Source organism: Carcharodon carcharias, chromosome 27 (assembly GCF_017639515.1).
Source record: "Carcharodon carcharias isolate sCarCar2 chromosome 27, sCarCar2.pri, whole genome shotgun sequence".
NCBI classification, from domain to species: domain Eukaryota; kingdom Metazoa; phylum Chordata; class Chondrichthyes; order Lamniformes; family Lamnidae; genus Carcharodon; species Carcharodon carcharias.
In genome coordinates, this window is record NC_054493.1 from 18,960,535 (window position 1) to 18,981,616 (window position 21,082).

Sequence of the window (21,082 nt, forward strand, 5' to 3'; positions counted from 1 at the left end):
ATTCTTACTCTGCAGGAAGTTACTGGCTGATTATAGTCAGTTGGCTGGTCAGATGGGCTGATCAGTGGCAAATGGAATTTATTCTGGATAAGTGTGAGGTGATCCATTTGGGCAGGAAAAACAAGGCATGGGAATTCACGATGAATGGTAGGACCCTGGGAAGTACCAAGGATCAGAGAGTCCTTGGTGTGCATGTCCACTGGTCCCTTAAGGGAGCAGGACAGGTAGATAAGGTGGTTAAGAAGGCATATGGAATACTTGCCTTTATTAGCCAAGGCATAGAATATAAGAGCAGGGATGTTATGCTGGAACTGTATAAAATGCTGGTTAGGCCACAGCTAGAATATTGCGTGCAGTTCTGGAATCCACATTATAGGAAGGATGTGATTGCACTAGAGAGAGTGCAGAGGAGATTTACCAGGATGTTGCCTGGGCTGGAGAGTTTTAGTTATGAGGAGAGATTGGATAGACTGGGGTTATTTTCCCTGGAGCAGAGAAGATTGAGGGAGGACATGATTGAGGGGTATTAAATTATGTGGGGCATAGATAGGGTAGACAGGAAGGAACATTTCCCCTTGGTGGAGGGATCAATAACCAGGGGGCATAAATCTAAGGTAAGGGGCAGGAGTTTTGGAGGGGATGCGAGGAAGGATTTTTTCACCCAGAGGATGGTGGGAATCTGGATCTCACTGCCTGAAAGGAAGGAGGAGTCCATTATTAAGGATGAGATTTCAGAATACTTGGAAGTGCATCGTAAAATCGGGTAAAGTCAGCATGGTTTCATCAAGGGGAGGTCATGCCTGACAAATCTGTTAGAATTCTTTGAAGAGGTAACGAGCAGGTTAGACAAAGGAGAGCCAATGGATGTTATCTACTTGGATTTCCAGAAGGCCTTTGACAAGGTGCCACACAGGAGGCTGCTCAGTAAGATAAGAGCCCATGGTGTTAGAGGCAAGGTACTAGCATGGATAGAAGATTGGCTGTCTGGCAGGAGGCAGAGAGTGGGGATAAGGAGGTCCTTCTCAGGATGGCGGCCAGTGACTAGTGGAGTTCTGCAGGGGTCAGTGTTGGGACCACAACTTTTCACTTTATACATTAATGATCTAGATGAAGGAACTGAGGGCATTCTGGCGAGTTTGCAGATGATACAAAGAAAGGTGGAGGGACAGGTAATATTGAGGAGGCGGGGAGGCTGCAGGATTTAGACAGGTTAGGAGAATGGGCAAAGAAGTAGCAGATGGAATACAACGTGGGGAAGTGTGAGGTCATGCACTTTGGTTGGAAGACTAGAGGCATGGACTATTTTCTAAATGGGGAGAGAATTCAGAAATCTGGAGTGCAAAGGGACTTGGGAGTCCTAGTCCAGGATTCTCTTAAGGTTAACTTGCAGGTTGAGTTGGTAGTTAGGAAGACAAATGCAATGTTGGCATTTATTTCGAGGGGACTAGAATATAAAAGCAGGGATGTGCTGCTGAGGCTTTATAAGGCTCTGGTCAGACCACATTTAGAATAACGTGAGCAATTTTGGACCCCGTATCTCAGGAAGGATGTGCTGGTCCTGGAGAGGGTCCAGAGGAGGTTCATGAGAATGATCCCAGGAATGAAAGGCTTAACATATGAGAAACGTTTGAGGACTCTGGGTCTATACTCGATGGAGTTTAGAAGGATGAGGAGGGATCTGATTGAAACTTACAGAATACTGAAAGGCCTGGATAGAGTGGACGTGGGGAAGATGTTTCCTTTAGTAGGAGAGACCAGGACCCAAGGGCACAGCCTCAGAGTAAAGGGAAGACCTTTTAGAACAGAGATGAGGAAAAACTTCTTTAGTCAGAGAGTGGTGAATCTATGGAATTCATTGTCACAGAAGGCTGTGGAGGCCAGGTCATTGAGTGTATTTAAGACCGAGATAGATAGGTTCTTGATTGGTCAGGGGATCAAAGGTTACGGGGAGAAGGCGGGAGAATGGGGTTGAGAAACTTATCAGCCATGATTGAATGGCGGAGCAGACTCGATGGGCCGAATGGCCTAACTTCTGCTCCTATGTCATATGATCTTATGGTCTTATGGAATGTGTGGTAGAAGCAGAAGCCCTCATAACATTGAAGAAGTATTTGAATGTGCACTTGCGATGCCATGGCATGCAAGTATATGGGCCTAGTGCTGGAAAATGGGATAGAATTAAGGTACTTGTTTGACCGGTGCAGACTTGCTGGACTGAAGGGCCTTTTCCTGTGCTGTAGACCTCTATGACTCTATTGGCAGCCGTGCTTTCAGCTGACTGGACCTGAAACTCTGGAATTCCCTCCTTAAATCTCCCTGCCTCCCTATCTATCTCTCTCAACTCCTTTAAGATGCGCCTTGAAACCTACCTCATTGACTGTGCTTTTGGCCCCTGTCCCTCATATTGTCTGATGTGGTTCGGTGTCTAATTTTGCTTGCTAACTACTTAGGATGTTGTGTTACGTTAGAGGTGCTTTATAAATACAGGTTGCTGTTGTTGTGTAGTTAAAGGGACAGTGACATGGACAGTATAAATTACGAACATACATATGATCATACGAATTAGGAACAGGAGTAGGCCACTCGGCCCCTCGAGCCTGCTCCGCCACTCAGTAAGATCACGGCTGATCTGAATGTAACCTCAACCCCACATTCCCGCTGACCACTCCCACCCCCACCCCCTATAACCTTTCACCCCCTTCTTAATCAAGAATCTATCTACCTCTGCCTTAAAAATATTCAAAGACTCTGCTTCCACCATCTATTCAGGAAGAGAGTTCCAAAAACTCACCGCCCTCTGAGGAAAACAAGTTCTCCTCATCTCCGTCCTAAATGGGTGACCCCCCTTATTTTTAAACAGTGACCCCTAGTTCTAGATTCTCCCACAAGAGGAAACATCCTCTCCACATCCACCCTGTCAAGACCCCTCAGGATCTTAAAGGTTTCAATTAAGTCGCCTCTTACTCTTCTAAACTCCAGCGGATACAAACATAACCTGTCCAAGCCTTTCCTCATAAGACAACCCAAACATTCCTGGTATTAGTCTAGGAAACCTTCTCTGAACTACTTCTAACTCTTTTGCATTTTTCTTTAAATAGGGAAATCAGTACTTTGCCCGCTTGAGTTCAGCTTTGGAAAGAGGTAAGTTCAGTTTTTGAGGGTGGTGACGTAGTGGTATAGTCACTGGACTAGTAATCCAGGGAAAAACAGAATTACCTGGAAAAACTCAGCAGGTCTGGCAGCGTCGGCGGAGAAGAAACGAGTTGACGTTTCGAGTCCTCATGACCCTTCGACAGAACTAAGTGAATATTAGGAGAGGGCCCTTGGACGGTGAGGAAAGAGGAAGTGAAGGGACAGGTGTTACATCTTTTGCGTGGGTGCAGCATGATGCCACTATCAAACACATCTTCCCTTCACCCCCACTGTCGGCATTCCGTAGGGATCGTTCCCTCCAGGACACCCTGGTCCACTCCTCCATCACCCCCTACTTCCCAACCCCCACCTATGGCAACTCCCCCTGCCCACGCAAAAGATGTAACACCCGTCCCTTCACTTCCTCTCTCCTCACTGTCCAAGGGCCCAAACATTCTTTTCAAGTGAAGCAGCATTTCACTTGCATTTCCCCCAACTTAGTCCACTGCATTCGTTGCTCCCAATGTGGTCTCCTCTACATTGGAGAGACCAAACGTGAACTGGGCGACCGCTTTGTAGAACACCTGCGGTTTGTCCGCAAGAATGACCAAAACCTCCCTGTCGCTTGCCATTTTAACACTCCACCCTGCTCTCTTGCCCACATGTCTGTCCTTGGCTTGCTGCATTGTTCCAGTGAAGCCCAATGCAAACTGGAGGAACAACACCTCATCTTCCGACTAGGCACTTGACAGCCTTCCGGACTGAATATTGAATTCAACAACTTTAGGTCTTGACCTCCCTCCTCCATCCCCACCCCCTTTCTGTTTCTTCCCCTTTCCTTTTGTTTTTTTTTTCCAATAAATTATATAGATTTTTCTTTTTCCCACCTATTTCCATTATTTTTAAATATTTTTAAATCTTTTATGCTCCCCCCACCCCCACTAGAGCTATACCTTGAGTGCCCTACCATCCATTCTTAATTAGCACATTCGTTTAGATAATATCACCAACTTCGACACCGATGTGTTCTTTTGTTCTGCCGTCTGTGACATCTTTTGATGATCTGCTTCTATCACTGCTTTTGCCTACAACCACACCACACCCCTCCACTTCTCTCCCCCCACCCAACCCCACACCCCCAACACCACCACCTTAAACCAGCTTATATTTCACCCCTTCCTGGGATTCACCTAGTTCTGTCGAAGGGTCATGAGGACTCGAAACGTCAACTCTTTTCTTCTCCGCCGATGCTGCCAGACCTGCTGAGTTTTTCCAGGTAATTCTGTTTTTGTTTTGGATTTCCAGCATCCGCAGTTTTTTTGTTTTTATCTTAGTAATCCAGGGACCCAGGGTAATGCTCTGGGGACCCAGGTTCAAATCCCACCGCAGCAGATGGTGAAATTTGAATCCAATAAAAAATCTGGAATTAAGAAGTCAAATAGAAACATAGGAGCAGGAGGAAGGCCATTTGGCCCTTCGAGCCTGCTCCGCCATTCATTATGATCATGGCTGATCATCCAACTCAATAGCCCTGCTCCTGCTTTCTCCCTATACATTTTGATCCCTTTCGCCCCAAGAGCTACATCTAACTTCTTCTTGAAAACATACAATGTTTTGGCCTCGCCTATTTCTCTGGTAGCGAATTCCACAGGCTCACCACTCTCTGGGTGAAGAAATTTCTCCTCATCTCAGTCCTAAATGGTCTACCCCGTACCCTCAGACTGTGACCCCTGGTTCTGGACTCCCCCACCATCGGGAACGAATGATGACCATGAAACCATTGTCGATTGTCGGAAAGATGTAATGCCCTTTAGGGAAGGAAACCTGCCGTCCATTACCCAGTCTGGCCTACATCTGGCTCCAGACCCACAGCGATGTGGTTGACTGTTGAATGCCCCGCTGAAATGGCCTAGCAAGCCTCTCAGTTCTCAAGGGCAATAAATGCTAGCCTAGCCAGCGATGCCCCCATCCCATGAATGAATTAGAAAAAAAACATAAATGGGCAGATAAGTGGCAGATGGAATTTAACCCTGAAAAATGTGAGGTGATACACTTTGGAAGGAGTAATTTGACAAGCAAGTATTCAATGAACGGCATTTCACTAGGATGTTCTGAGGAACAAAGGGACCTTGGCATGTGTCCATAGATCTCTGAAGGCAGAGGGGCATGTTAGTGGGGTGGTGAAAAAGGCATATGGGACACTTGCCTTTATCAATCGAGGCATAGATTACAAAAGTAGGCAGGTCATGTTGGAGTTGTATAGAACCTTGGTGAGACCACAGCTGGAGTACTGTGTGCAGTTCTGGTCGCCACATTATAGGAAGGATGTGATGGCACTGGAGGGGGTGCAGAGGAGATTCACCAGGATGTTGCCTGGGATGAAACATTTAAGTTATGACGACAAGCTGGATAGACTTGGGTTGTTTTCATTGGGGCAGCGAAGACTGAGGGGTGACCTGATCGAGGTGTTCAAGATTATGAGGGGCATGGACAGGGTGGATAGGGAGCAGCTGTTCCCCTTAGTTGAAGGGTTAGTCACGAGGGGACATAGGTTCAATGTGAGGGGCAGAAGGTTTAGGGAGGATGTGAGGAAAAACCTTTTTACCCAGAGGGTGGTGATGGTCTGGAATGCGCTGCCTGGGAGGGTGGTGGAGGCGGGTTGTCTCACATCCTTTAAAAAGTACCTGGATGAGCACTTGGCATGTCATAACATTCAAGACTATGGGGCCAAGTGCTGGTAAATGGGATTAGGTAGGTAGGTCAGGTGTTTCTCACGTGTCGGTGCAGACTCGATGGGCCGAAGGGCCTCTCCTGCACCGTGTGTGATTCTGGGTCTGTAGGTGTTGAAAACTTGTCCGAATTTCTATCCTGTGCTGACTTGCGCAAAATCACTTCAGCCCAGAAAGCTCAAACTGAGCTCGGCGTCGATATCCCAATAATTGGGCTCACGTTGGCCTTTGCCGATGGAGGGGGGAAAGCAGCAATTGCGGTACACATGCCGCGCCTGCGGCCGCTCATTCGGCCGATCGTCCAGCCGATCATCCAACCTGCTGAGGCCCCTGCGCGGCCACACCGGGGATCAGCCCACATCGACGCGGGGACTGCGGGAAGGGGTTCGGCCATCGCTACCAGCTGGAAACGTGCCCGGTACGCTCGCACCGGCGGGGGGGGGGGGAGAGGCCGTCGGCCTGCACCGTCACACGGGGTGGACTTCACCCAGTCCTCCACCCTGCTGGCCCATCAGCGGCTCCACGTCGATGACGAGAGATGCTTCAGGAGTGCCCCGCCCCCGGCAGCTGATGGAGCACCGGCGCGTCCACACCGGGGAGAGGCCGTTCGCCTGCCCCGAGCGCGGGAAGGTGGTGGTGGGGGCGGGGAGGGGTTCGTTCAGCTATCCAGCCTGGCCAAGCGCCGGCAGCTCCATGCCGAGGTTGGGGGCTGGGGGAGGCGTTCCGGTGCTCGGACTGTCAGAAGAGCTTCAAGAGCCCGTTGGGGGCCTGACTCAGCACCGGCGCAGTCACACCGGCCCGGTGTGTGGGAAGGCCTACACGCAGTCATTCACACTGCTCCTACACCAGCAAATTCACCGCTGACTGCAGCGGTCTGTTTGTGCTGTTACCCTCACATCCTGGGCCTGGGTGCCTTTCCAACGTGGGCAGTACTGGTCTCCTTATTTAAGGAAGGGTGTAAACGCATGGGAAGCCGTTCAGGGAAGGTTTACCGGACCAACGCCAGGGATGGGCAGCCTGTCTTATGAGGGAAGGTTGGACAGGCCGGGCTTGTATCCGCTGGAGTTTAGATGAGAGAGAGGCGACTCGCTTGAAACCTTTCCGATCCTGAGGCGGTCTTGACAGGGTGCATGTGGAGAGGATGTTTCCCCTTGTGGGAGAATCTAGAATTAGGTGGGGGTGGGGGGTCGCTGTTTGAAAATAAGGGGGTCGCCCATGGAGGACGGAGACGAGGAGAAATTTTTTCCCTCGGAGGGCGGCGAGTCTTTGGAACTTTCTTCTTTCTTCCTGAAAAGACGGTGGAATCAGAGTCTTGGAATATTTTTAAGGCAGAGTTGGATAGATTTTAGTTAAACAGCGGGTGATGATAGGTTATCGGAGGGGGTGGTAGGTGGGATGCAGATTTCAGGTTACAATCAGATCGGCGATGATCCTATTGAATGGTGGAGCAGGGCTCGAGGGGCCGAGTGGCCCTCTCTTGCTTCTTGTTCGTATATTAAATAAAACCTGTAACCGGAGCTCTTGCTTCAGTTTCTTGTGAGATGCATCCGTGACGTCCTTGAGAGGAATACTTGCATTCATAAACACCGTTTCTTAGGCCACTCAATGCCCAAAAGTGCATTACAACCAATGAAGTATCTCAGAAGTGTAGTCACGGCCGGAATGGATGCAACATGCCGCTTTGAGCACCACGAGCTCCCACACAGAGCGATATAGGGGTGAAATGGTGGTGTGGCGCTCATGTCACTGTACTAGTAATCCACAAGCCCAGGTTAACACTCTGGGCGGTGGGGGGGAGGGGGGGAGGCTGCACAGCTTCAAATCCCACCACGGTTCAGCTGGTGGAATTTAAACTCAATGAATAAATTATCAAGCTCGTCTCGGTCACGACCATGACAACCGTCATTGACTGTCGTAAAAACCCCATCTGGTTCACTGACCTCCCCTTTAGGGAAGGGAAATCTGCCGTCCTTACCCGGTCTGCCCTACACGTGACTCCAGATCCACCCCACAGCGATGTGGTTGACTCTTAACCGCCTTCCGAAATGGCCGAGCAAGACACTCAGTTCAAGGGGCAATTAGGGATGGGCAGCAAATGCTGGGGCCTCACCAGCGACACCCGTGTCCCATGAGGAAACAAAGGAATTTCTATTAATGCTTTGGGCTTTGGAATCAAAAGCACAATTTCAAAATTTGCAGATGACACCAAATTGGGGGTGGGGGAATGGGTTGTGGGGAAGGTAGTCAACGAGCAGGACTGCAACAAATTACAAGAGGATATTAAACGTGCATAACGGGAAAATAATTGACATATGTAGGTCAACACAGGTAACTGTAAGGTATTGCGTTTTGGCAGGAAAAATTAAGGGGGTTACATATTTGTCAGGAAGATATAATAATTTTTATAATGTTATTGGAATTTATTGTAGAGCAATAGTGGGGCCTGTATCAATGGGTCCGTGTGTGTGTGTGTGTGTGTGTGTGTGTGTGTATGTGTGTGGGACTTAATTGAATTAAAGGCAGCTGGTCTGAAAGCTTTGATGCATCAGAAGATAGGTTTGAAATGTTAAGTAGGTAAACATAGGTGTAAAGGGAACACTTGCATTTTTAAATAAACCCAGACTAGCTTGAATACAAAGAGGGAGTGAAATGTTTCACCTATCCAGGAGAAGTTAAGGAACAGTGTGTTTATTTTTCCCAAGGATTACTGGTAAAATTGGTACTATTTTAGATTTTTTCATTACGAGAGACATAGTGAAACGATGGGAATTTGCCTTCAAAGGGGAAAATAGGTATAAAGGAATGAAGGCTGTGTGTAAGGGTAGGCATTGTAAGATCTAACAAGTGTGAAAAGCCTCCCGCATCTAAGCCTCCAGCTGCTGTCTACAAACTGAAGTTAAGAAAACTTACTTTGAATTGGATTGTTTGGGGTGTCGTGTTTCTTTGCCTGGGCCTTCGAAAATCTAGGTGTCTTACGTTTCCTTAACGGAAGTGTAACTGGGAGTTAGGTTAACTAGGGGTTTAGAAGTTATCATTGTAGTAATTTGTAGATCTATGTATGTGCTTCAAATCATTTCTTCTATTAATAAAGGTTTAATTTAGTTTTGTAAGAAACCTATAAGACTTGGTGGTCTTATTACTCAAGGCACGCGTCTCGAACCAAATACTAATTGCAGAACAGTTGCGGCAGTCGTTTCAAGTTTCCCTTTGCGATTTGAGCGGCTCAGCATTTACCATTGGCTGTGCCATAACATATTACCTAACAAATTGTTATGACCGGGACGGTAGGAGTGCGCGTATGATCCAGCCCCACTACTCTGCATTAATTTAAAATTTTGATTTTCTCACCAAAATAGCCAATTGTCCATTCCCCCTACTGCTGCCCGGAACAAAAGAGTCTTGAACCAGGTTTCTTTCAATAAACTCAGAACAATTGTTTATTATAAAACAAAACTTCTTTATAACAAGTTGCAAGTACTGGTTAACACACAATTGTAATGGGGAAGTATACCTATCGTTATCTTCCTAAAGAATTCCCCCAGCACACACACAGACAAACAAAGGTCAAACAGATAGCGTCCTTCTGCAGAGATGAGCTTTGGAAGTTGGCCATTATAAAATAAAGGGATGATGTTCGCAGGGTCTCGAGGCTGGCGACCTGGAGTTCCCTCGTGTAGAGATGGGCCACTGGTCCCGGTGGACATCTGGAAGTGCTCACCAACTGGGCTCAGCTTTGTAGGTCCACATGCAGACCAGTTGCACTCTGATGAGGGTTCTCTGGCTACAGGTTGATAACCACACAGAATTTCTGGCAAGGTAGAAAGAGAGAGAGCCAGTTAGGGTAGCCTTCCTTCCTCAGCTTGTTCCCCAACAAGGCGGCCTTCAGAACAAGCAGGTTCACAACTTACGTTTCTTCTCCTCCCTCCCATGTGATTTCCAGCAAGTTTCCAACCTTAGTCTTCTCAGGTTTTAGAGTGATTGATGTTCAAAACCAACCAATCAGATCTTCCTCAAGTACCATAAAGGTCAGATGATTCCTTGGCAGAGGCCTGCTCGTTGACAGTTCCAAGGTGAAGTAATAACCTTTTCTAAACAAAAATATCGCAGGTTTGCATCCAAGGGTACAGGTAATGCCATGTCCTGCCACCTTGTCAAAGAAAAATCCAGCCTTAAGAGAAATGATTCATGCAAAATGTGAATCCAACTGGGAAAGAGGAGCAAAGGAATCCCGGAGTACCAATACTTCAATCACTAAAAATTGTGCCTCAGGTTAGCAAGACCATTGATTAAAATAAAGCCAACCAAGCCTTCAGCTTTATTTCCAGAGCGATTGAATTGAAAAACAAAGGAGTTATGCCATTCTCGTCGGAGACCACACTTGGAGAACTGAGTACATTTCTGGTCATCATGTTGTTAAAAAAAGATGCAGAGACACTGGAGAGGGTGCAGAGGAGATACGCACCACCAGGACCAGAAAGTGAGGGCTTGTATATATCCGGATTGGACGAAGAGGCTGGGTCTCTTTATCTCCCTCCTGAACGGAGAAGGCCGAGGGGGGTATGTTAAAAATCATCGAAGGTTTTTTAATGGATGAAACACAGAGACAATGTTTCCGCTGGTCGGGAAAGAGAACAACTAGAGGCTGTCAATATAAGATAGTCACCAAGAAACCTAGTAGGGAATTCGGAGAGCGGTGAGAATGTGGAACTCACCCGCCACAGGGAGCGATTCAAGTGGAGAGTGCAGGTGCATTTCAGGGAAGCAGGTCATGAAAAACAGACCTGAATTTCCCTGGCGCCTTTCACCACCTCAGGACCATGCCCCCACCCCCCTCCCCCCCAACCTCTGCACAGCCAATGGAGTCCATGTGAAGTGTCATTGTTATTGTATCGTAGGAAACCTGGCAGCCAGGTCCTGCACAGCAATACCCCAGAACTGTAACAACGGTCGATAAGCCTTTTTTTTTAGGGATGTTGATTGAGGTACAAGCGTTGACACAGGGGCAGTGGGGAGAACTCCCACCCCCCCATCCCCAAGCCCCCGCTTTTCAAACCGGTGGCAATGGGATTCACCCGGGAAAGCAGACTGGGCTCAATGTTTCATCCTGGAAGGATTAGCAACAACCTATATTGATACAGCACCTTCAATGTAATGAAATGTTCCAAGGCCCTTTGCAGGAGCGTTATGAAACAGTGCACCACCAACGCACAGTGGCAGCAGTGCATACCATCTACAAGATGCACTGCAGTAACTCAACAAGGCTCCTTGCATAGCACTTTCCAAACCCATGGCCACTACCCTCTAGAAGGACAGCGTATAGATGGGAACACCACCACCCGGAAGTTCCTCTCCGAGCCACTCGCCATCCTGACTTGGAAACATATCGGCCGTTCCTTCATTGTTGCCGGGTCAAAATCCTGGAACTCCCACCCGAGCGTTCCTACACCACACGGACTGCAGCGGTTCAAGATGGCAGCTCACCCACCACCTTCTCAACGCCAACTAGGGATGGACAATAAATGCTGGAGCAGCCAGAGAAGCCCATATCCCGTGAATGAATAAAAAAATAATGACATGAGGAGATATTAGGTCAAATGGCCAAAAAACTTGGTCAAAGAGGTCGGTTTTAACAGGCATCTCAAAAGGAGGAAAAAGGCATAGAGAGGCAGAGGTGTGTGTGTGTGTCAGGGGGTGGGGTGGGTCACTGGGACATGTATATTCCAGAGCTCGGTGCCTAGGCAGTTGAAGGTACGGCCACCGATGGTGCAGTGATTTGAGGGGGTTGTGAGGACGAAGGGACTTTCTGTGACATAGGGCGGCGGTAGTTTGGAGGACCCCAGTTTACGGTGGGGGAGGGGGGGCGGCGTGGTTGAATGTGGGAGACCAGCCAGGAGTGCATTGGAATAGACGCATCTGGGAGGTGAAGACGGTGTGGATGAGGGCTTCAGCAGCCGATGAACTGAGACAGGGGTGGGGTTGGGCAATGTTACCGAGTGGGAAATAGAGGGTTTGTTGCTTGATGGGAGTTAGGCTTCTAAAGAGTGTTGGAGGTTCAAGTGGACCGAAACAGTAACCCCTTTTCTCTCTCCGTGGGTGCTGCTGCTGGCTATTTTTCAGCCTTTATTTCTAGTTTTTATTTCGGATTTCCAGCATCCGCAACATTTTCTCTGGTTGTTGTTTTACTTCCAATAGAGGCGCTGGATAAATGCAAGTTGTTGTTGTTGAGTGACTTTGGGGAGCCAATGTCACAATGGGTGGGGGGGGCGGGATCAGCCCAGCTGATCCACAAACAGAAGGCCCCGCCCCTTTTTCACGATTGGTTGGAGGACCGGTCGCCAGCTCGGTCCTCCCAGCCCCGGCCTTCCTATTGGCCGGAGCCCCTGTCCGTCAGGGCCGCCCCTCGGCGATCACGCGCTGCGACGCACTCCAACGTCACGACGCAGAGACGCGATCGGCGCGGCCTGACTGACACCGGGGGTTGTCCGTGAAGACAGGCTGGTTCGAAAGATTCGATTAAATCGTTTTTTTTTTGCCCTTCTCCCTCGATTTCGCCCTCGTCCCTCCTTCTATCGCATCCGGTGTTTTGAAGCCCGTCGAATGTGCCCGAAACGCTTCTCGCCCTCCGACGTCGATCCCGATGATTGATGTGCGCCCGGACCAATCGGAATGCTCAGATCCGAGGTGGGGGAAATTGAGTGATCCTCCAGCCAATAGGCGGGCTTGAAACCGATCGTAGGACCACCGGTCCTCCAACCAATCAGAGCTGGGAGGGGGAGGTGGGAGCAAGCTTAGATGTCGTCACTGACTGCAGCCTGGACCTGGAGAGGAGAGGCTCAGAGTGTTTCATTGCTGGACAGATTGTTTTGATACAAGCAAAAAACTGCGGATGCTGGAAATCCAAAACAAAAATAAAAATACCTGGAAAAACTCAGCAGATCTGGCAGCATCGGCGGAGAGGAACACAGTTAACGTTTCGAGTCCTCATGACTCTTCAACAGAATTAAGTAAAAATAGAAAAGAGGTGAAATATAAGCTGGTTTAAGAGGGGGGGTGGGGGCTGGCAGGACAGGTAGAGCTGGATAGAGGACCAGTGATTAGGTGGAGATAACCAAAAGAGGTCATTGACAAAAGGACAAAGAGGTGTTGAAGGTGGTGATATTATCTAAGGAATGTGCTAATTAAGGGTAGAAAGCAGGACAAGCAAGGTACAGATAGCCCTAGTGAGGGTGGGGTGGGGTGGAGGGATCAAAATAGGCTAAAAGGTAGAGATAAAACAATGGATGGAAATACATCTAAAAATAATGGTAATAGGTGGGAAAAGAAAAATCTATATAAATTATTGGGAAAAAAGGGGGGGATCGGAAAGGGGGTGGGGATGGAGGAGAGAGTTCATGATCTAGTCAGCATTTCACTTGCACTTCCCTCAACTTAGTATACTGCATTCGTTGCTCCCAAAGCGGTTTCCTCTACATTGGAGAGACCAAACGCAGACAGGGTGACCACTTTGCAGGACCCACAAGCATGACCCAGACCTCCCTGTCGCTTGCTATTCCAACACTCCACCCCGCTCTCATGCCCACATGTCCGTCCTTGGCTTGCTGCATTGTTCCAGTGAAACTCAACGCAAACTGGAGGAACAGCACCTCATCTTCCGACTAGGCACTTTACAACCTTCCAGACTGAATATTGAGTTCAACAATTTTAGATCATGAACTCTCTCCTCCATCCCCACCCCCTTTCCAATCCCCACCGTTTTTTCCAATAATTTATACAGATTTTTCTTTTCCCACCTATTTCCATTATTTTTAAATGTATTTCCATCCATTATTTTATCTCTACCTTTTAGCCTATTTCGATCCCTTCCCTTCACCCCACCCCACTAGGGCTATCTGTACCTTGCTTGTCCTGCTTTCTACCCTTAATCAGCACATTCCTTAGGTAATACCCCACCTTCACCACCTCTTTGTCCATTTGTCTATGACATCTTTTGGTTATCTCCACCTATCACTGGTCCTCTATCCAGCTCTCCGTCCCACCCTCCCTCAAACCAGCTTATATTTCACCTCTCTTCTATTTTTACTTAGTTCTGTTGAAGAGTCATATGGACTCGAGACGTTAACTGTGTTCATCTCCGCAGATGCTGCCAGACCTGAGATTGTTCTGATAGCTCCCTTAAAATTGTGACCAACACCCCTCCCCCTCCATATTCTGCTCTTAAACCAAATTTTTAAAAAGTGGGGTGGGGGGGTGCGTAGGGGGTAAATTGCTCACTTAAAAAGGGACAGAGACCTCCTCTCCCTTTGTAGGATTTGAATTGCTTTGCAATGTAAAGGGACAGCGCTGTCTGGAGGTAATGACATTTAAAGGGGCAGCGTCGCTGTCTTGCGTCATGGCGGCTCTGGGGACAGGTGACCGTGACAGCGCCCTCGTTGCTTTCCCCTATATCACCCCCATCCTTGCTGACCGATACTGACCTCCCAGCCCAGCGCCGCAACCTCGAGTTTAAAATTGTCATCCTTGTTTTCAAATCTCTCTCCGTGGCTGCCTCCCCACCCCCCACCTCCCCCGTCTCCCTGTGACCTCCCACAGCCCCTAAAACCCTGAAGCAAAACGGAGTGAAGACCACAGTCAGGTCCATCCAGATCTAATCCAACGGCGGAGCAGGCCCCGTTGGGCCCAGTGGCCACCTCATGACTCACGTTTCTTGGGATCGCGTGACCTCGCCAGGAACTCGAGGTAGCGAGTCGGTCGGTCGGTCGGTCGGTTCTGAACTCCCCCACTGGACTTAACCCGACGTGAAACCTGTTTTTCAGGGCGTTCGTGAGAAGAAGGGCGGCTTGAGGAGGGAAGGCCCGAGCCGAGCGTCGCGTCAAGCCCCTCGAATTCAGCAGGCCCTGAACAGCGCGGGCCGCCCGCTCGCAGAGGAGGAGGAGGAGGAGGGAATGAGCGGCCGCGAGGCGGGGAAGCCCCACGCCTGCTCCGAGTGCGGGCGCTCCTTCAGCAGAGCCTCCAGCCTGACGAGGCACAGGCGGGCCCACGCCGGGGAGCGGCCGTACGCTTGCGGCGACTGCGCCAGGAGGTTCAGCTTCCCCTCCGAGCTGGAGAAGCACAGGCGCAGCCACACCGGGGAGTGGCCCTTCACCTGCCGGGCGTGCGGGATGGGCTTCAACCAGTCGGGCCACCTGGAGACGCACGGGCGGGTCCACACCGGTGAGAGGCCCTTCGCCTGCTCCGAGTGCGGGAAGGCCTTCACCCAGCGGTCGGCCCTGCTCCGGCACCGGCGCCTGCACACAGCGGAGAGGCCGTTCGCCTGCCCGCGCTGCGGCAAGCGGTTCAGCCAGTCCTCCCACCTGCTGACCCACGCCCCCGTCCACTCCGACGAGAGGCCCTTCCCCTGCTCGGACTGCGGCAAGAGCTTCAAGAGGGCCCGCGAGCTGATGCAGCACCAGCGCTTCCACACCGGGGAGAGGCCCTTCACCTGCCCGGCCTGCGGGAAGGGCTTCACCGAGTCGTCCGCCCTGCTGGTCCACCAGCGCGCCCACACCGGTGAGAGGCCCTTCACCTGCCCCATCTGTGGGAAGGGCTTCAGCCTCTCCTCCTCCCTCCGCGAGCACCGGCACGTCCACCGGGACGAGAGGCCCTTCGAGTGCCCCGTCTGCGCCAAGAGCTTCAAGAGCCTCAAGTACCTGAAGATCCACCAGGGCGTCCACAGCGACGTGAGGCCGTTCGGCTGCACCGCCTGCGGGAAGGGCTTCCGCAAGCCATCCGGCCTGCTGAAGCACCGGCGGGTGCACACCGGGGAGAGGCCCTTCGCCTGCGCTGCCTGCGGCAAGGGGTTCACCCTGTCCTCCAGCCTGCTGACCCACCAGCGGCTCCACACCGGGGAGAGGCCCTTCGCCTGCCCCGAGTGCGGGAAGGGCTTCACCCTGGCCTCCTCCCTGCGCGAGCACCGGCTCGTCCACAGCGACGAGAGGCCCTTCGAGTGCCCCGACTGCCAGAAGGGCTTCAAATCCGCCAAGGACCTGCGGAAGCACCGGCACGTGCACAGTTAACTCCAGCGGCCGCGGAGCCGCTACGGCGCAGGAACCCCTCGCACCCGCCGCGCCCGCCCTGGCTTTTCGGCCCAGCCGTTTCCCCTCGGTGCCGTTCCCCGGCCTCCTCCCTCCCGCAGCCGACGGTCGGACTCCGTGGTCAAAGCCACGGCTGGACCTGCCTCCGCCACACTTCTCGGGGCGATCCAGATCCGAACCGCTCCCTGTCTGACAAACGTTTCCCCCCACCCCTCTCGCCACCGTCGCCTTTGCTTTTCCTGCTAATTGGCTTCAATCGGCGCCGTCCGGTTCTCGATCCTTCCACGAGCGGGGAAACCGGTCTCTCCGCCAGATCTCATCACCGCGCCCTCCGAATCCGGCGGCAAATAAAAAAGGGCCGTCCGAAACCGGCGGCGTCTTTCCCCTCTACCCCCCCCCACCCTCCCCCCCCCACCCCCCCCGGCCCAAGCCAACTGGCCCAGCGCCGAGACGCCAACCACTCCAAACCAGCTCCGGCCAGACTCCCAAAGCCACTCGAGGTCCGGTCGCGGCCGGAAGACCCTCGGGAGGACAGCCGAAACGTTTAGGGACGTCCTCGGAGCAGCCCCAAACCCCACCCCGCAGAGATTGGACATTCCCACCACCTCACGACCGATGAAAACGGAGGCCGCTCGTCCGGGAAGACGCCGATCGGCCACCGAGAGGCTTCACCCACCCGGGGGACGGGCAGGGGCCGAGTCGAGGGAGACAGAGCAGCGCACAAACCTCCCAATGCCACCCCCCCACCCTGCCTGACCCCCTTCAAGAGCCACCTGCCCCCCTCCCCCCTCTGCCCCCGCGGCAGAGTCTCCGCCGAACTGGAGCGGAAGCCAGCCGTCCTCGATCCTGAGGGACCGCCGATAAACCGGAAGAAGCAAGAGTCAGATCCTGCTTTCAGTGACATTCAAGATTCATCTCTCTCCCTCTCCCCCTCCCCCCTCTCTCTCTCTCTCTCCCCCTCTCTCTCTTTCTCCCTCTCTCTCTCTCTCCCCCTCTCCCTCTCTCTCTCTCTCCCCCCCTCTCTCTCTGCCTCTCTCTCCCTCTCCCCCCTCTCTCTCTCCCTCCCTCTCTCTCTCTCCCTCTCTCTGTCTCTCTCCCTCTCTCTGTCTCCCTCTCCCCCCCTCTCTCTCCCTCCCTCTCTCTCTCTCCCTCTCTCTGTCTCTCTCTCTCTCCCTCCCTCTCTCTCTCTCCCTCTCTCTGTCTCTCTCTCTCTCCCTCTGTCTCCCTCTCCCCCCCTCTCTCTCCCTCCCTCTCTCTCTCTCCCTCTCTCTGTCTCTCTCTCTCCTTCTCCCCCTCTCTCTCTCTCCCCCCTCTCTCTCTCTTCCCCTCTTTCTCTCTCCCCCTCTCTATCTCCCTCTCTGTCTCTCTCCCTCTCTCTCTATCTCCCTCTCCCCCTCTCTCTCTTTCTCTCCCTCTCCCCCCCCTCTCTCTCCCCCTCCCTCTTTCTCTCTCTCCCTCCCTCTCTCTCTCCCCCTCTCTCTCTCGCTCTCCCCCTCTCTCCCCCTCCCTCTCTCTCTCCCCCTCCTCTCTCCTCTCCCTCTCTCTCTCTTCTCCCTCTCTCTCTCCCCCTCCCTCTCTCTCTCTCCCCCTCCCTCTCTTTCTGTCTCTCTCCCTCCCTCTCTTTCTCTCTCTCTCTCCATCGATACAGCCTGGCTCACTGACCTTTTCCAGCATTTTCTATCTTCATCTCAGGTCTCCGGGATCCGCAGTATCTTGATTTTGATCTTTGTATGGTGATTATGGGAATTGCAGGCAAGGTGGGGAATTGTTGATGCTGACATTAATAATCATCGAAGACCAGGCAGGATTTTGATATTATGTATCGGATGTCTGCTGAAAAATAAATGCTTCTGTCTTCACGCTAAACAAAGATTATGTGTACAAGATTATGATTTGGGCATGGACAGGGTGGATAGGGAGCAGCTGTTCCCCTTTGCTGAAGGGTCAGCCATGAGGGGGCATAAGTTCAAGGTGAGGGGCAGAAGTTTTAGGGAGGATGTGAGGAGAAACTTTTTTACCCAGAGGGTGGTGAGGGTCTGGAATGCGCTGCCTGGGAGGGTGGTGGAGGCGGGTTGCCTCACATCCTTTAAAAAGTACCTGGATGAGCACTCGGCACGTCCTAACATTCAAGGCTATGGGCCGAGTGCTGGTAAATGGGATTAGGTAGATCAGGTGTTTCTCACATGTCGGTGCTGACTCGATGGGCCGAAGGGCCTCTCCTGCACCGTGTGAAAGGACAAAGTGGCTGGGAGTGACAGACAAGACAAACATGGCCTGAGGTTGAAAATCTGCATTGTTGGTGCAGCTTCTGGGCACCGCACTTTCAATAGGATATACTCACCTTGGAAGGAGTGCGGTGCAGACTGGCCAGAATGTTAGCAGAGCCTCGGGGGTGAGGCTTTCCTTCCCCCCCCCCCCCATTCTTGGGACGTGAGCGTTGCTGAAGGGGCCACAAGTGCCGTTAGGCAGGGCTGTTCCAGGATTTTGAACAGGCGATGGTGAAGGGACAGCGCGATAGCTCCAAGTCACAACGGTGTGTGGCAAGGGTGGGAAAAAAACGTTTGTTTCTCGAGGGCCGCTTTTTGATTCTTGGGGGCTACTTTTTTGGTTTCCGGGGATATCTCAGACCTCAAGATTTAAGTTAGAAACCAAACTGTTCACCACGCCCTCTCTCTCTCTCCCCACCCCCCCACCCCCGTCATCCTAAGAGTCCTGCTTCTCCTTCCAATCCTGCCTCTCTTTCCTCTCTATCTCCCCTCCCTCCATCTCAATGACACAGCCGGATCCTCTTTACCTGCACTGGATCCACCGCCATCTTGTCCCACCACCCCCCCCCCCCCCCCCCCCCCCGGCCGCGCATCCTCCGATGTCGGTGCTGACATCCCAATTCTTGTCTTTTTCTTTCGTATCAAAATAGGAGGGTTCTTGCAACAGGGAGAGGGGTGAGGAGGGGACTGTTGATTGGTAACCCCAGTGCTTCCTCCCCAGTGGATGCCAGACACAGCCCCCTTACCTCCCCCGCCCCCAATGAAAAACACACAACTCGAAAAGGACTTAAAAAAAAATTGATTCCAAACAAGGGACAAGATATATCAGCTGTCCATCAAATCCCAAATTTTGTGGTTCTGCTCTCAAGGGAATTCCTTCCATCTCTTTCTCTCTGACACTAGGGGGAAAGTCTTGCTTTTGGTTTCAGTCCTCCTGTCTCAGCCATGCTCCCTCCCACCCTCGCTGCTCCAACTCCTCCAATCACACGTCTCCTCCTCCCACCCTCGCTGCTCCAGCTCCTCCAATCACATGTCTCCTCCCTCCCACCCTCGCTGCTCCAACTCCTCCAATCACATGTCTCCTCCTCCCACCCTCGCTGCTCCAGCTCCTCCAATCACGTCTCCTCCCTCCCTCCCTCGCTGCTCCAACTCCTCCAATCACGTCTCCTCCTCCCTCCCTCGCTGCTCCAACTCCTCCAATCACGTCTCCTCCCTCCCTCCCTCGCTGCTCCAACTCCTCCAATCACGTCTCCTCCCTCCCTCGCTGCTCCAACTCCTCCAATCACATCTCCTCCTCCCAACCTCGCTGCTCCAACTCCTCCAATCACATCTCCTCCTCCCTCCCACCCTCGCTGCTCCAGCTCCTCCAATCACGTCTCCTCCCTCCCTCCCTCGCTGCTCCAACTCCTCCAATCACGTCTCCTCCTCCCTCCCTCGCTGCTCCAACTCCTCCAATCACGTCTCCTCCCTCCCTCCCTCGCTGCTCCAACTCCTCCAATCACGTCTCCTCCCTCCCTCGCTGCTCCAACTCCTCCAATCACATCTCCTCCTCCCTCCCACCCTCGCTGCTCCAGCTCCTCCAATCACGCCTCCTCCTCCCACCCTCACTGCTCCAGCTCCTCCCATCACGTCTCCTCCCTTCCACCCTCGCTGCTCCAGCTCCTCCAATCACAAATCCCCTCCCTCCCTGCTCCAGCTCCTCCAATCACATCTCCTCCCTTGCTGCTCCAGCTCCTCCAATCACGTCTCCTCCCTCCCATCCTCACTGCTCCAACTCCTCCAATCACGTCTCCTCCTCCCTCCCTCACTGCTCCAACTCCTCCAATCATGTCTCCTCCTCCCACCCTCGCTGCTCCAACTCCTCCAATCACGTTTTCTCCCTCCCACCCTCACTGCTCCAGCTCCTCCAATCACGTCTCCTCCCTCCCACCCTCGCTGCTCCAGCTCCTCCAATCACATCTCCTCCTCCCACCCTCGCTGCTCCAGCTCTTCCAATCACGTCTCCTCCCTCCCACCCTCGCTGCTCCAGCTCCTCCAATCACATCTCCTCCTCCCAACCTCGCTGCTCCAACTCCTCCAATCACATCTCCTCCTCCCAACCTCGCTGCTCCAACTCCTCCAATCACATCTCCTCCTCCCTCCCACCCTCGCTGCTCCAGCTCCTCCAATCACGTCTCCTCCCTCCCTGCTCCAACTCCTCCAATCACACGTCTCCCCCTCCCTCCTTCGCTGCTCCAACTCCTCCAATCACATCTCCTCCTCCCAACCTCGCTGCTCCAGCTCCTCCAATCACGTCTCCTCCCTCCCTCCCACCCTTGCTGCTCCAAGTCCTCCAATCACGTCTCCTCCCTCCCTCCCTCGCTGCTCCAACTCCTCCAATCACGTCTCCTCCCTCCCTCCCTCGCTCGCTGCTCCAACTCCTCCAATCATATGTCTCCCCCTCCCTCCCTGGCTGCTCCAACTCCTCCAATCACATGTCTCCTCCTCCCTCCCTGCTCCAGCTCCTCCAATCACATCTCCTCCCTCCCTCCATCGCTGCTCCAGCTCCTCCAATTACCTGTCTCCTCCCTCCCTCCCTCGCTGCTCCAGCTCCTCCAATCACGTCTCCTCCCTCCCACCCTCTCTACTCCAACTCCTCCAATCACATGTCTCCCTCCCTCATTGCTCCAGCTCCTCCAATCACTTCTCCTACCTCCCAGCTCCACTAATCACAAATCCCCTCCCTCCCACCCTCGCTGCTCCAGCTCCTCCAATCACGTCTCCTCCTCCCTCCCTCACTGCTCCAGCTCCTCCAATCACATCTCCTCCTCCCTCCCTCGCTGCTCCAGCTCCTCCAATCATGTCTCTTCCTCCCTCCCTCGCTGCTCCAGCTCCTCCAATCACG

At 52.4% G+C, this 21,082-nt stretch overlaps 1 protein-coding gene across 1 annotated transcript; it reads left to right on the forward strand.

The window, feature by feature from the left end:
• Nucleotides 1–12,322: 12,322 nt before the first annotated feature.
• LOC121270497 (gastrula zinc finger protein XlCGF26.1-like) lies at nucleotides 12,323–16,321 on the forward strand. Its single transcript, XM_041175826.1, has 2 exons — nucleotides 12,323–12,542; nucleotides 14,675–16,321. The coding sequence occupies exons 1-2, from the start codon at nucleotides 12,528–12,530 to the stop codon at nucleotides 15,911–15,913; spliced, it is 1,254 nt and encodes a 417-aa protein (XP_041031760.1). The 5' UTR covers nucleotides 12,323–12,527; the 3' UTR covers nucleotides 15,914–16,321.
• The last annotated feature ends 4,761 nt before the right edge of the window (nucleotides 16,322–21,082 follow it).